We start from the raw sequence: 14,603 nt of genomic DNA, 5'->3' as shown, positions 1-14,603 counted from the left end.
TGTGCGAGTGGGTGACCACTTGCTTGGATCAGTCTGCGTAGGGACCGAGGGTGTGCGGTATGGGTTCTCGTTAAACTGTTGTACCGTAAAGTGCTCGACTTCGCGTGCAGATCACCGAGCTACCGAAGCGGGGGTGCCATATTCTCTGCAGAGGATCAAACCTCAAGGGTTGTTTCCCAGACCGTCGCCTATAGTCTACTGTGTAGCACAAGTGTGATGTAAATGATCAACAGCATCAGACTATTATTAAATAAAAAATAATAAATATTTACTAAAAGTTATTTTTTGCATGGAATTATTTTTAGATATAAGAATTTTATAATAGTGTGCAAAAAATTTTCAATTCCCTTAACATTTGGGGGTCCAAACTTTGGATAGCTCACCCGACTCAACTATTGGGACCATATTCCCCAGATTGAATCTGTTGAACAAAAGTTATGTTTATTCAGGGAAAGTATGCTATTGTGTCTAATTGCGGAACTTAAACTAAAATATCGGGCACTAATTAATTTGCATATTTGAAGTCACACCCTCGGATTATTAAGATGGAGTCCTAGAACGTGAAGATCTGATCATTAGGTAAATCAAAAGTTATGCAGGGTGGTACTTTTTTGGTTCACTGAACGTAAATGTTACCAATTTACGACATCTCACCAAGGAAATATGATTGGGGGTGAAAAAAGCTATTCATGTTGCCTACTCTTGTCCCCCATGTCCACAGTAGCCTCCTTTTCCTCTAAATATAATGCTAATCATAAAATACCAATTTTATAAACCTGATGAATCCGGTTACTATACCGTTGGGAAGGTCTTTTCAAGACAAAACCATTATAAAAATTAAAATTATTTTTTAGTTTCAAATCTAAAAGTTTTTGATCGCGTTATGGAAACTGAAGGAAATTATAAATTTTTTTTCTATCTGCACATATATCCACATTTTAAAAAGTCCTAATTGAAAAAATATACAGAATTTTTTTTCTCTATATGCATCGATTAACAAAAACAAAGTTGCCCTACTCCAAGATGGACAGGTCCCTAGAAAATATAGCTATATTTTGAAAAGAATTAGTTATTGAATATTTGGCCTATGTATTCATGACGCCATGTAATCATATCGCTGGTTCAAAACTGAAACGACACCACTCACTTCTAATTCAAATAACATGAGAAGATAGTGCAGAAGTGTCGTTTTAGTTTTGAACCAACGATATGAATGGCAAAATTATGACAAAGAGTTATAGTTTTTTTTTTATGAAAGAAAAATGAGAAAAAGTCAAAGCATATTTGCTAATTAAAAAAAAATTTCTTTTTAATGGTTTGTCATGGCAATGAATTTTAATTGCTAAGCTGACGTTCTAAGCTGATTTGATTTCTAAGCTGATGTTCATAGCTTTCGTATTCAATTAAATGAGTTTTTTTATTAAATTAAATATGATTTTTTTTAATATAATAAAGATTAATTTTATATAATAAAGATATGATTTTTTACATAATAAAATAAAGATTGCATTTCATTTTTTAATGAAAACCAAGTTGTTAAAAACCCTAAAAATTTGAAGTTCCAATTAAGAAATTTAAAGGTCTTAATTTAAAAAATATAAAATAAGAACAAAATCCATGCACACAATAAATGGTAAAATTATCAATTAAAGTACTATACAAATTAAGTTTTATATACGAACATAAAAAAAAGCAATTTTTATGTCACCATTCTTATAAAAGAATTCTAACAGTATATAAATATAAAATTTAAATGAGTTGATGCAAGCATTTACTTACCTCCTTATAAATAAATTTACATTTTGTTTTCTTGTTTTCCAAAGAAAATTTTTATTAAGAATGAGAATTATTGATATCACGATTCATGTTTGAAAAAATGAAGTTGCAAATAATTTTAATAATTCTTAATTAAAGCTAAATTTCAATTTCAGAAATTGAACAAAACAAAAGGTAACAGAAAATTTATAACTGAATTAAAAATGGTTAAATTAAATGAAGCAATTAAATGAGTTAAAAACTGGAATTTAAATGCAACGTTTAACGTTTGACTCAGAAAAAATCTCTTGACAAAATGACCTAAGTAAATGTTAACAAGAGTCATCCCCTTGGATCCCTTAAAAGCTTACATCTGCTTTCCTAGAACATCTAGATAATTGCTAATTTAAGACAACTTAAGGGTCCTATAGATGGTACTGTAAACATATGACATTTTAGAAAAGCACAAAAGAGCCCATGGTCATAAAAATGATTAAGGCAATTTAAAGAAGGAAAAGGTCATTTTCCCATGGTGTAAAAGGAGATGGCTATTTTTTGAGGAGTCAAATAACTGTGGGTCAACTCTGTGGGAGTATGAAGGTTTTAACACCTTCCTACCACCCACAGTCAAAAGATGCTTTCAAATATATTTATTAGTCTGAGTGTAGCTCCCCTTACTTTATATCAGAAGAAAATAAAGTTTTCTATAATTTAAGAAGAAAATGAAGTTTTCTATTTGGAAAATATCGTCGAAGTTATGAAACAAAACAATTTTTTTCTTCTAAAATTTCCAACTTTACCTGATTTTATTCTATTAATGTCTAAATTTTAGAAAATGAGAAGCAAATTTTTCTCCCCCTCACTTTCATTTCAGAAGAAAATGAAGCTTTCTATTTGGAAAATAGATTCAAAGATGACATTTTTTTTTTTAGTTACCAATTTTTATTTTTTTGAGCACTTTGAAATTTCAGAAGGGGCGAAACACCATGTTCGTCCCTTCATTACCATTTCGGAAGAAAATATAGTAAAAATTGGAAATAAAATACTTTTTCTACTTTTACTTTACTTTTCCAAAAGTCAAAAAACATATTAATCGCCCATAACAGAATAGCTTGATGTATATCTTCAAAGCTGAGAAAGAATAGCTTTTTTTCCCCTCTAAAATTACCTATTTTACTGGACTTCGTCTTGGCGAATAACTAATAGCAGAAGAGGCAAGGCACATAAATGTTGGAGGAATATAAAGTTTTCTATTTCAAAAATAGCTTCAAAATAAAAAAATATTTTTTTTTTAAATTACTGATTTTATTTGACTTTATTTTTGTGAGTGTCTAAATTTCAGGAGGGGCGAAACGTATCGTTTGCCCCATCATCTAAATTTTAGAGGGGCCTCTACCTCCCCCTGGTTGGCACGCCACTGGTCTGACGCAATTAACTACATGCAGCTGTAGCCGTTCCCCTTCTCTGCAAAGCGTGTTTGTTCTTTTAAAAAAGATAAATTATTTGCGAAACGGCTTTTTACCCTTCCCTTTATGTTATAGTAGGTACGCAATTACAAAAAAGAAAATTTTCATCAACTCTATCTTAACACAATTTCTTTCCCACATATATAAAATTAGAGTGCTTTATTTGGAAGGAAAAGAAAAGAAAAAAAAACATGATGTGGTCTTTTCATATGGGGCCCCCTTGACCGTCGGGGCCCCGGGGCGGTGCCCCGACTGCCCCGGCGTAGTTACGGCCCTGCAACCTTTAGTTTCTTTATCTTTCTATCAGTGTTGAAAAGATGCAAATTGACAAAATGGAGTTTCTTGGAAGAGGATATGTGATTAGAGAAAAGGGTTGGTGTATACAAGAGACAAAGAGTTCTAAAAAGTGAATAGAAACTTGATCTTCCTTGTGTGTTTTTGAAAGTGGTAAACTGTTGATGATTGATGCAGGGTGGCCACTCACTCTGGAAACCGGGAATTCTCAGGGAATTTTGAAATACCACTGGAAAACCGGGAATTCTCAGGGAATTTCACGTCGATTCTGGAAAATAATTTTGTCGCGCGTCACCGCTCTTTTCTTCCCATTCCGTTATGTTTAGTTTTTCGGAGCGAAACGCACCTGCTTCATTGCGATCAAGCATCATGTGATTATTCTTCAATGAACGCTTCGTGTTCCCGCGAAAAAGCGGAAATCCGCTTTTTTTTCCCCCAATTTTGAAAATTTCCGACCATGTTCCAAAAACTAAAATTTTTGTGAAGTCCTATTCGAGAAACCCAACTCCGCCCGAACGATAGTCGGATTACTGCGACTTCCGCTATAGAGTGGAAAGGAGTCTAAGTNTTAGGAAAGAATGTGCAATTGCTTATAGAAAATTCTGTGAAAAGATTTTAGAAAGATCACCTTTTAAATTCCAGTTAACAAGGGGGCTATCTTGTCTTGATCCTGGTGTAATTTTAAATACAGCAATTGCTGAAAAAAGACTTTCATCTTGCCTTTCAATGTTGGTATCTAGCAATTGGATATCAGGTATCAAGGCTGACAGTGTGAAAGATAGTTACAAAACGTCCATTCGGAATCCTCTAGTTATGAGAGAAATGGAGCAATTTGAGAAGAGGGAAAAACGACTGGATAATGTTTTCTTCTCTCTATTTGAAGTTTGCAATGCACCAAAAGATTTACGTTCCTTTGTTAAGTTTCTCCTCATATTGTCACATTGAAGTGCTTTTATAGAAAGTGGCTTTTCTATTAATTCAGATTGTTTAATAGAAAATCAACATGAAGTTAATTTAGTTGCTCTAAGGCAAATTCATGATGGTGTTATGGATGCTGGTGATGTTGACAATATAACTGTGACGAAGTCCATGATAAACTACGGAAAGCAGTCTCACACTCGTTATATCGAAGTATTAGAAAAAAGGAAGGAGGCAACAGAAGAAAAAAAGAAAGTTATGTTAGAAAAGAGGCAAAATGAAAAATTAAAAGAAGAATTGCATGCTAAAAAACAAAAATTAATGGCTGATTTTTATTTAGAAACTTCTTTAATTGATGAACAATTAAAAGCTATAAGAAATTAATTTTTAAAAGCTTTCAATTATTCACTTGTTGAGCTATTTATACTGTACAATTTGATTAACTCCACTTTTTAAAACATCTCAAACTTATGTGTCAAAGAATATATTAATATATATATAGGTATATTTTTTATTTTTATATTTAAAATAAGTTTCCTATATAATATAAATGAACAACATTATATGACTAAATATTTTTGGCTTTTCATTTATTGATAATTTATTTCACAACTAATTTCGATCTCAATTCTAAATTTTTAGTTTGATGGAGTTGATCAATTTGTGTAATAAGCTATTTATATAACAACTTTTTATTTTATACAAAATAAAGTTTCTAAAATTCCTTGAAATGTAGATTTTTATTTTTATAAACTATTATTAATTTTTAAGTTTATTTTTATGGTTGAGTATGCAGAAGTTATTTTTTTATATGTAAATTTTATGGCTGCTATTTCAATAATTATATTTTTAGCAGAAATATGTGTATTAATATATAATTTTTGGTGCTAGAAATGCCTAACTTTTTACACCTGTTTTATCAGAGAACATTTACACTTTTTTCCTCATTTTAATATGTCATGGAAAGTCTGGAAAACTCAGAGAATTTTTTTTGGTCTGAAGAGTGGCCACCCTGTTGATGGTTAGGAGATACAGTATTTTCTGAGGAAATCCCTAGCCGCATGTAATTAACTGGTTTCAACTTAGCAGCTTTTATTGTGCGTCTTTTGCAGTTTAATGGTTAAACAACATAATTAAATTTATTGTTTGTTTTTTATTTTATTTGTTTATTTATTTTTTGGTTGAATAAATATTTTGTCTAGGAAGAAATAACATCCTATAATAATCTCTAATTTTTTGTTTAGAAATTTGTAAAAAAATGTCTGTAATGTGATTGTTATTCAGAAATTTTATTTTTAATTATTGTGAATAAATGTTATAAATTATTGTAATGCTGAACCAAAAGTAATCCATTAATTATAGGTGCACATTCTTAGTCTTTGAATGATTCATAAGTAATTGCAACTTTTATCCAAAAATTCCATTTTAGAATTTAAGAATTTGCAAAATAAAATTTCAGTTTTTTTCTTTCCATTTTCATAAAATGGAAAATGCTTGAATAATAGAGAAACACCTGAATGCTAAAGTGCCAATCGGACATAAGATTTTTGAAAAGCTTTATTTTATCCTTAAAATCAATTGATATTGTTCTTTTTTCTATTTTTTAAAATATTTAAATATTTATCAGTTGACCTAAAAAAAAGTCATGCTTCAATACTTCTTTCTCTGAAATGATTTATTATTATTCGAAATCATTAGCATACTTAATGTTCAACTGCTTTTTAGTTGTTTATTTTGTTTTCAATACTGATATTTAAGTTTTCAATATAAAACTGAGATAAGTCAGTAATTTAACAATTTCATATTAATATCCTGTCTCAAGTTCAGCATTTCTAGTTTCTAGCAAAGACAGAAAGTAACATAACTTACTGCTTCAATGAAGTAACTTGAAAGATGTTTGTTATTCTAAATGTAACATTATTTGACTATAACTGAAGTGCAGGTTATCCAAACTTGCAAGAAAAGCAAATTTTAAAAAGATTCTGTTTTGAAAAAATCTTTTTATTTCCCAGAAAAATGTTTAGATTTTTAGGGTTTAAACTGGTTAAGTTTTACGAAAATGATAGAGGTTAATTATATTTTAGGTGCCATTAAAGCTAGGCACCCGGGAATTGCGAGACGCTGTTAAAAAAATAACGAATTCTTTCAGTGTAGTTTTTATACGATTGACACTGTTAAAACTTTTATTTTGTAGACTCAAGTTCTTCATCGTGATCAAACAAATGAATGGAAGGGATGGATGCAACTTCTTATTTTAATTTACCATATGACAGGTGCTAGCAGAGTAAGTATATTTTCACAAAACTAATATTAATTTACCATAATTTTTGTTACAGCAAATATTTTTTCATTTTAATTAAGCTGAATTTTAAAACTAAACACATTTCAGTTTTATTTTCCTCATTTAATCTCATTTTCTCAAAAACTGATTTCTAATTTCTTTTATAGGTTTTACCGATATATATGCATATACGAGTTCTTGTGACTTCTTACCTCTTCCTCAGTGGATATGGCCACTTTACTTATTTTTATCAATATGGAGACTTCGGGTTTTATAGATTATGGCAGGTAAAATATATTTTATTCTAAGCTATATCTTTAAACAGTAGGAAAAATAGCATCTGCCCAGTTATCTTTGATTTAGCTCTAGCTCAGTTGTGCTAGTTGCTTACTTAGGTAACTCTACACTATGAAGTTATCTGAACTATATAGCATGGATTTTATTCAGAATCTTGTAACTTTTTCTATATGCAATGTATTTCATAAATTCTTTGGAATTTTAAAGTCCTAGCACTTTCTCAATTTTGTGACTCATTCTCGCTTTCTCACTATAATTGAATGGGTTGCATGGACAGACAACCATTCCAACTCTACATCATATCATCATTGGTTGAAATTTGATCCAACATAAGAGTTATAGTTTTTGGTTAGTCGAGCATACTCTGTAATGATCTGCTTTTGTCCTCACTTTAAATTATTGTTTTAAATGGCAGAATAAATTTTCATCAAAATTGACGGAATAGGTGAAATTTTATATTAGTCATAATTTTTTAATATTTTCATTCCTGAGGATTGATGAAAATTTTAGACTTTTTCTTTAAAGTTACACATTGTAAAGAAATTCTGAAAAAATAAATAATAATAAATTCATACCGTACAGTTCAACATTTTCTCAACTCTTATTAATTAAAATAATAAGTGAAAAAAGTGTTACTTTGCATGAAGTTATTTTTGATAAACGAGTTTTATAATTTTGTGCCAAAATTTTTTATTTACTTAAATAAGATTTAAAGACATGATGAAATACACAATAAGTAAACTTTACTTTAAAGGGGTGAAATCTTTTCATTACTTCCCTGACTTAACTATTGGGATCATATTTTCTTGATTGTGGCCAGGGGCGGATCTACTTAAGGGCTTTTTGGGCTGCAGCCCAGGGCCCCGTGGATACAAAGGGCCCCAGTCCCCACTGAAAACAATAGGTGATATTTTGAATTTAAAAAAAAAATCGAATATTTAAGAAAAAAAACTGTTATAAGGTTGGCAACCCTGAAAACAATCAATCCATGCATGTGCGCGTCTATCGAACGGAACAGGGAATTCCCCGTCGCTTGTTTTTGGTCAGTGTATTCTGCACTTCTGTTCGCGTCGTCAAAGTGACAAATTGTTTAGTTTACTAATAAATGATAATTTAAAAGTTATAAAGACCGGACCTTTCTCTTATTTTACTTATAATTGAAAGTATATAATCAGTATAAGAAAAGATTTCCTGCTCTTAGTTGGTAAGTAAAAAGAATTATAAATCATGTTTTTTTTGTTTTTAATGTATTTTTTCAATACTAAATGAACTTTTCAATCGATTTTTAATGATAATTTGAGAATTACTGAACTCATTACAAAGTATTAAAATGTTACGTGAAGAACAATATAACATCGATTATTTCGTTCCCTGTTTATTACCAGAAAATTATCAAGTTCATTGTTTATTTTTAGAAAAAATATCAAAGTCTTATTTTACAATATGTCTGGTAGAAAATATAAAAGTGGAGCTGAGAAACGGAAATTACAGCTAGATCGAGAAAAAGAAAGAAAGAAATGTGCAAAAATTGAAACTTTTTTCAAATTAGAACATAAAAACGAGAATGAAATAGCTACAAATTTATTAACAAGCGAAAAGGAAGGGATCTTATCCGAAGAGAATCTATTTGAAGGGAGCAGAAAATCGCAACACCAGGAAAAAAATACAAGTGATGAAAATGTGCAAAGTCTTGACTACCAGCAACCCTCTGATCCCACTGAAAACTATATTGGTGTTCAGCAAGAGGACGGTAATACCGAGGCGGAAAGAAATTTAGAGAATATTAAGTTTGAGTTTGAGAAATATGTTGACGTGGGCTTGTGGCCAGAATTGCTAAATAATGATTTTATTAATGACATCCTCTCACATGAAATGACTGACTTTCAAAATAAAGATCCGAAAAATATATATTCAGCTTCAATAAAGAAATACAAAGAACAAAACAGAACATTTTCAAATAGGTATTTCATTAAGAAAATGAAAAATGGTCAATCACTGGAAAGATCTTGGTTATGTTATTCAACCAGGGTTGGTACTGTTTTTTGTTTGACTTGCAAACTTTTTTCTAAAATCCCTTCTCAATACACAACCGGATTTTCTGATTGGAAACACATAGGAACTTGTTTAGAAAATCATGAAAATTCTAATGAACATAAGAAATCAATGTTAGTGTGGTTGACACGTGAAGGCAACAAGTTAATTGTGTCATTAAAAGACTTCGTGAACAACATAAGGCACCAATCAGATCAGAAGCTAAAGGAATACGAAGAAAAAGCAAAAAAATTAAGTACTAGTGTGGGAATAGACTACAATGACATAAATAAGAGACGCCTTACTCCAAAATTTTCAGATAAGTCTACAGATAAATTCTCAGTATACGGCGCAGAAAAATTAAAAAGAGACACGCTAATCGTTGCATTGGATAAGCTGATTATGGATTTAAATAAAAGGAGTCAAGTCTATGAGATGTATAGCAAGAAATTCAAATTTTTAATGGATTTGCAAGACAAAAATATGGAAAACATAGATCTGGAAAGTGTACGTAATATTGTTGATTATTATCCAGATGACGTAGATGAGCATTTAGTGAATGAGTGCATTCAGTTAAAATCTTATTTACTTCAGTCTAAGCCAGAGTCTTACACCTCTTGCAGTGAAATTTTTATGCTAATTTATGAAAAGAAACTTGTTGATGTTTTCCCAAATTGCTATACTATCCTAAAGATTTTTTTAACTTTGCCAATCACTAGCTGTGAAGCGGAGCGCTCTTTCTCCAGGATGTCATATATAGAAAACAAGTATAGGACAGCAATGTCAAACCATCGACTAAATCACTTATCAGTCCTTTCCATAAATTGTGATTTAACGAAGGACTTACAATGTGATGAGCAAATAAAGGAATTTGCTGCACAAAAATGCAGAAAGGTTATTTTATAATTAATATAATATAACATGTCAATTTCTTTTACAATAATGTAGTACAGTTGCTGTTTGGATACACAAATGAAAATAAATAAATAAAATTATTTTATTGTCCTATTTTTTTCTATATACTTATCTACATCACTATAGAAAACAGTTTTCTGACAAAATGGCTATTAGGGCCCCTAAGTAGTTTTAGCCCAGGGCCCCACAAATTCAAGATCCGTCCATGATTGTGGCTACCCCCATGTAATGAAAAATCCATATCTGTTCAAAACAAAAGTTAAGTTTGTAGCACTTTCAATAGTTATTGATTAATGGACAGAATAGGTTTTAACATTGTTTTTAAAATTTATATGCCTATTTTTTTATAATGCTATTAGGATTCTCGAATTTTGAATAGCGGTTTCAAATAACCATCTTTATAAATACACTCTAGTCATGATGATTTCATATCAAATTCACATTTTTTATGTGGATGATAAAAATGCTGCAACAATTCTATATGTACTATAAAATTGTTGCAAATGGAGTGCCTCAAAAAGTAATTCTTCAAATGCTGGATTTGAAATTTCCCAAGCTGAAAAAAAAACATTTTAAAAACCATGCCCAAAGAGTCACTAATAACTAAAGGAAATGTGATCAAAAATATTACGCAAGTGTACGGGTGAACCGTTAATAATCCAGTGCTTAAAAAAGTAATTCTTCAACTGTGAAATTTAAATTTCTAGTACAAAACAATATAGCCCTATATAAAATGAAGATTTTTGAAACTATGGATATTCATGTCAAAACTGACAAAAATGCGATTGGTAAAACCATGTTGGTTTGCCGTCAATCCTAAATAGAAATTGTTTCTTCTGAATAGAGTGCATAAAAAATTGATATTAAAACATTGTGATTTTAAAAAACGTGGTAATCTGTAGCAAGAATTTCCAAAATAGCAATTTGAAAACCATGTGGATTTATGGTGGAATATACACTTCTTGAGTGTATCAAAATGAAAAGTTATTACTCGTGCGTGATTTGAGCTTCACTGTACACTATAAAGCCGTATTAAACCGTTTAAATTTTATGGGGAAATCTAGCTGTAACTTCCAAAGATGCTATTGTCTTAAAAAGTGGGTAAAATTAATACATTTATCAGAAAATTAATGGAAATTGCCTCAGCTTAATACCGTACATTAGGTTAAACATTACCAGTATGTTTAAGTAAAATTTCACAAATTTAAAAAATCGTAATAAAATTTAATTTAAAACAGTTAAAATTTCACATTAAATTAATCAGTCATATGATTCTCCCACAAATCCGCAAATCGCAAGACCGTTGATTCACAGATTTCCGCAAATTAATAATTTATATTCCGACAAAATTTTCTCGAAGTTCCGCCAATCTAAAATTTTAATTCTGTTACTTAGGCAATATCTTGTTATCGAGACATTTATTCTGCCCTTACGAGCACCCTCTTTTTTCCCCTTCTCTTTCACGTGCAATAATTACTTTTTTATGCAGATTTGTTCGAGAAAAGCGCACCTTCGGATGAACTTCGAGAACTGGAGGAAAAAATTCCACTATATCTTTGCATGGAATTAATGAACTACAGTGATCCCTCGTTTTTTGCGATTAATGGGGACCAAAACCTTCCGCGATAACTGAGAAACTGCAAAGTAGAATTTGCCAATAGGAATTTTTGCGTATGCGGGTACATGAATGTTTTAAATATGTAAGCAGTATTTATACTTTACACATTTAAGACAAACATTACAACAGTATACGTATTTACTTAAACATGTCAGTGCTAATTAATAAGGTTAATTACAAAACCGAGTGTAGAGTGCTTTAAAGGCACGGATGACACCTTGATCCATCCGCTGAATTAGAAGTGTAATGTTCGGCGGCAGAAACTCTATCTGCATACCATCATATTGCAGGTCCATTGCATGGCCTCCTGCACAGTCCATCAGGAGAAGGACCTCAAAGGGGAGGCCCTTTTCAGCCAGATACAGCTTCACCTGGATAATGAAGCAATGGAGGTACCATTCAAGGGTGAGAGCTTTCATTATCCAAGCCATGGAGTTACGCAGCCAGAACACGAGCAGCAGAGCCATATTTTTGTTTTTTAATGCTCGTGGATATTTTAGCTTTATAAATAAAGCCTGGCTTTAGCATAAAACCTGCAGCATTGCCGGCCGTGATGATAGTCACACGATCTTTGTGAGCCTTGAAGCCTGGCTTTTATGAGAGCTCGTAGTTAATGTACTCTGAGTCAACTCATCTCTTTGTTTGACATGCAGGGATCCTTCTCTCTCGCGCATCAACATGAAACAACGCTCCTTTCTGCAATGTGGCTGCCGACATGGTTGTATTTTTTCATTTTTCAATGAATATTTTGGAAAAACCTGCGAAGCACTGAAGCCGCAAAACATGAAGCGCGAAGTGGCGAGGGAACACTGTTCTGCTTAATCTAGACAATTACCAATCACTTTTTGATGCTCTCAATTTGCGCTATATCTATGCCGTGTTTTGATCGGTTTATTTTTTTCTTGGCAGTTATCGTTACTGATTTTCGAATATTTTTTTAAAATCTCGATATTTTAAAAACATTTTTGATAAACAAGAATCTCGAAATAAACACTTTTAATCTCTTTTAAACGGGTCCGATTTCAACAATCTTTTTTTAGTTATTGCCATAGATTTCATGTTTTTATTTATTTATTTTTTTATGCGATGGCGACTCGCAAAGTGAGAAAAAGAACAAATATGTAATTATTTTAAATGTATATATTCTTTTATGCTTTAATGAGAAAAAAATTGATTAATATTTTTTTTTCTTTTAAATAAAACTTTTTAATTTTATAATTGCTACTTTTCAGCATAAAAATTACAGTCTTTTATTTCTCTTCTATGTACAAAAGAAGAAAAAATATTTAGTACTTATAAAAAAAAAAGCTGCATATTAAGTGGAAACAATTAGGTAATTTCTTCGTCCAGCACTCACGTCTGATTAATTTTTATTTCCTGCAAGGGGTGTATAATGTAAAAATCATTAATTTCTAATTCCAAATTTTTTTACCTTTTTTTGAAATTGTTATGTTCTTATGCCTGAATGAATGTTTGGCTATTACTGGTGTATAAGTCAACTCTCTAATTTTTGTTAAATTTTGGGAATTTGAATAGTCACGATATATGATAATTAGTTTGAGATCATTGCCTCAAACCATAAGATTTTATGCTATTACTCAGAAATTCATTCATTGGTTCAAAAGATAAGTGTTTCATTTTTTATTTTGTGCATTGCTCATATTAAGTAACAAAATTAATCAACAGATAAAGTTAGTTAAATGTTTTGAAGTTATCTCTGCTTACAGATAAAAAGATTCTGTACTGCACTGCATCATCAACTATTTCTATATATATCCAAAAAAAATGTGATGAAAAATTGTAATAGGTTAGAAAAATGTTATTAATTTAGTTGAATTTCTTTATATTTATTTTAAGTTCTAAATTATTTTTCCGTTTATATGAATTGATTGATACTTCTCCTTTTGATTTAATTGTAGATTTTCTAGATTAGGAGTTTTACATTCATTCAAAAATTCTTGCTTTTATATTAACAATATTAACCTTTATCTTTTATTTTTCATTTAATTTAGATTAGTATAAAAGTTTTAACTTTTCTCTCATCAATGTTTTTAACTTTTATTCTAGGTCTTGTTCCGCCTTAACTTCCTTGTAGTTGTGCTTTGCCTATGCATGAACCGTCCTTATCAATTCTACTACTTTGTGCCTTTAGTGTCTTTTTGGTTTGTTGTAATGTTTATTACTGTCAAGTCTGTACCTCAAGTCACTGCTCCTGCTGCCGAAGGTTTGAATTTCTGTCATGTGACAAATAATTCGTATAAATTTTGTTTAATACTTGCTAAATTTGTGTTACATCTGTCAATTAAAAATTCTAACTACCATATTTTCCAATGTAAAAGTTCATTCATTGTTTAAGTTGAACCACTACTTTTAACACAGAAAATGTGTTGATTATAGTTTATATGTTGATGCCTGAGTTCGTACTTAATAAAATTGAATTTTTATTTCTAGAAGGTAAAATAATCTATGTGTACAAAGTTTTTCCAAGTTAAAAGTTTTTCACAAAAATCAATATTCCAGGACATATATCATTTTGTAAACTTTTCATATAAAGAATATCTGCTTCAGTGCTGGGACGGGGGAAATTTAGGACTTGAATATGAACAAAAAATAGACTGAAGAACTGATGAAAGAAAAGGGGTTTTTCAAAGTAGACCAACTTTTTAGGTAAAAAAATAACTACTATCAAGGAATGATATCTGCTTAAAAAAAGATTATAGTTCTTGAATATCAAAAAATGGACTAGGGAGCTGGTAAAAAAGTGATATTGTTGATAATAGTCAAATGATTACTAGCATAATACAGAACTGCTAACCTTTTAGCAGAATATTTTGTAGATAGGTAAAAAGCTATTAACTAATGCTTTCAGAATTTTGTTTATTACATATTCCGGTATGTAAACCGTCTCTTTTTTTTTAATTACGGGATAGTAATATCTGAAATATCAGGTGTATGAGTTGACCCCTAAAAAAACAATTATGAAAATTGCTATAATTAAAAAAACTTAATAACCCCCCTTTCACGATAA

General features: G+C 30.6%; 1 protein-coding gene across 3 annotated transcripts in view; it reads left to right on the top strand.

The window, feature by feature from the left end:
- The window catches only part of LOC107436980 (N-acetylneuraminate (7)9-O-acetyltransferase), a 56,379-nt gene that overhangs the window by 29,336 nt on the left and 12,440 nt on the right, over positions 1-14,603 (top strand). For all 3 annotated transcript variants that reach the window (XM_043042142.2, XM_043042143.2, XM_016048829.4), the window contains exons 10-12: positions 6,628-6,717; positions 6,882-7,001; positions 13,643-13,799. In XM_043042142.2, the coding sequence (XP_042898076.1) occupies positions 6,628-6,717; positions 6,882-7,001; positions 13,643-13,799 (367 nt within the window). The remainder of the gene's footprint in view (positions 1-6,627; positions 6,718-6,881; positions 7,002-13,642; positions 13,800-14,603) is intronic.

This window comes from Parasteatoda tepidariorum, chromosome X1, assembly GCF_043381705.1.
Source record: "Parasteatoda tepidariorum isolate YZ-2023 chromosome X1, CAS_Ptep_4.0, whole genome shotgun sequence".
In the NCBI taxonomy this organism is placed as follows: domain Eukaryota; kingdom Metazoa; phylum Arthropoda; class Arachnida; order Araneae; family Theridiidae; genus Parasteatoda; species Parasteatoda tepidariorum.
The sequence above is the reverse complement of the archived record's forward strand: the minus strand, read 5'-3'. Positions and strand labels throughout refer to the sequence as shown.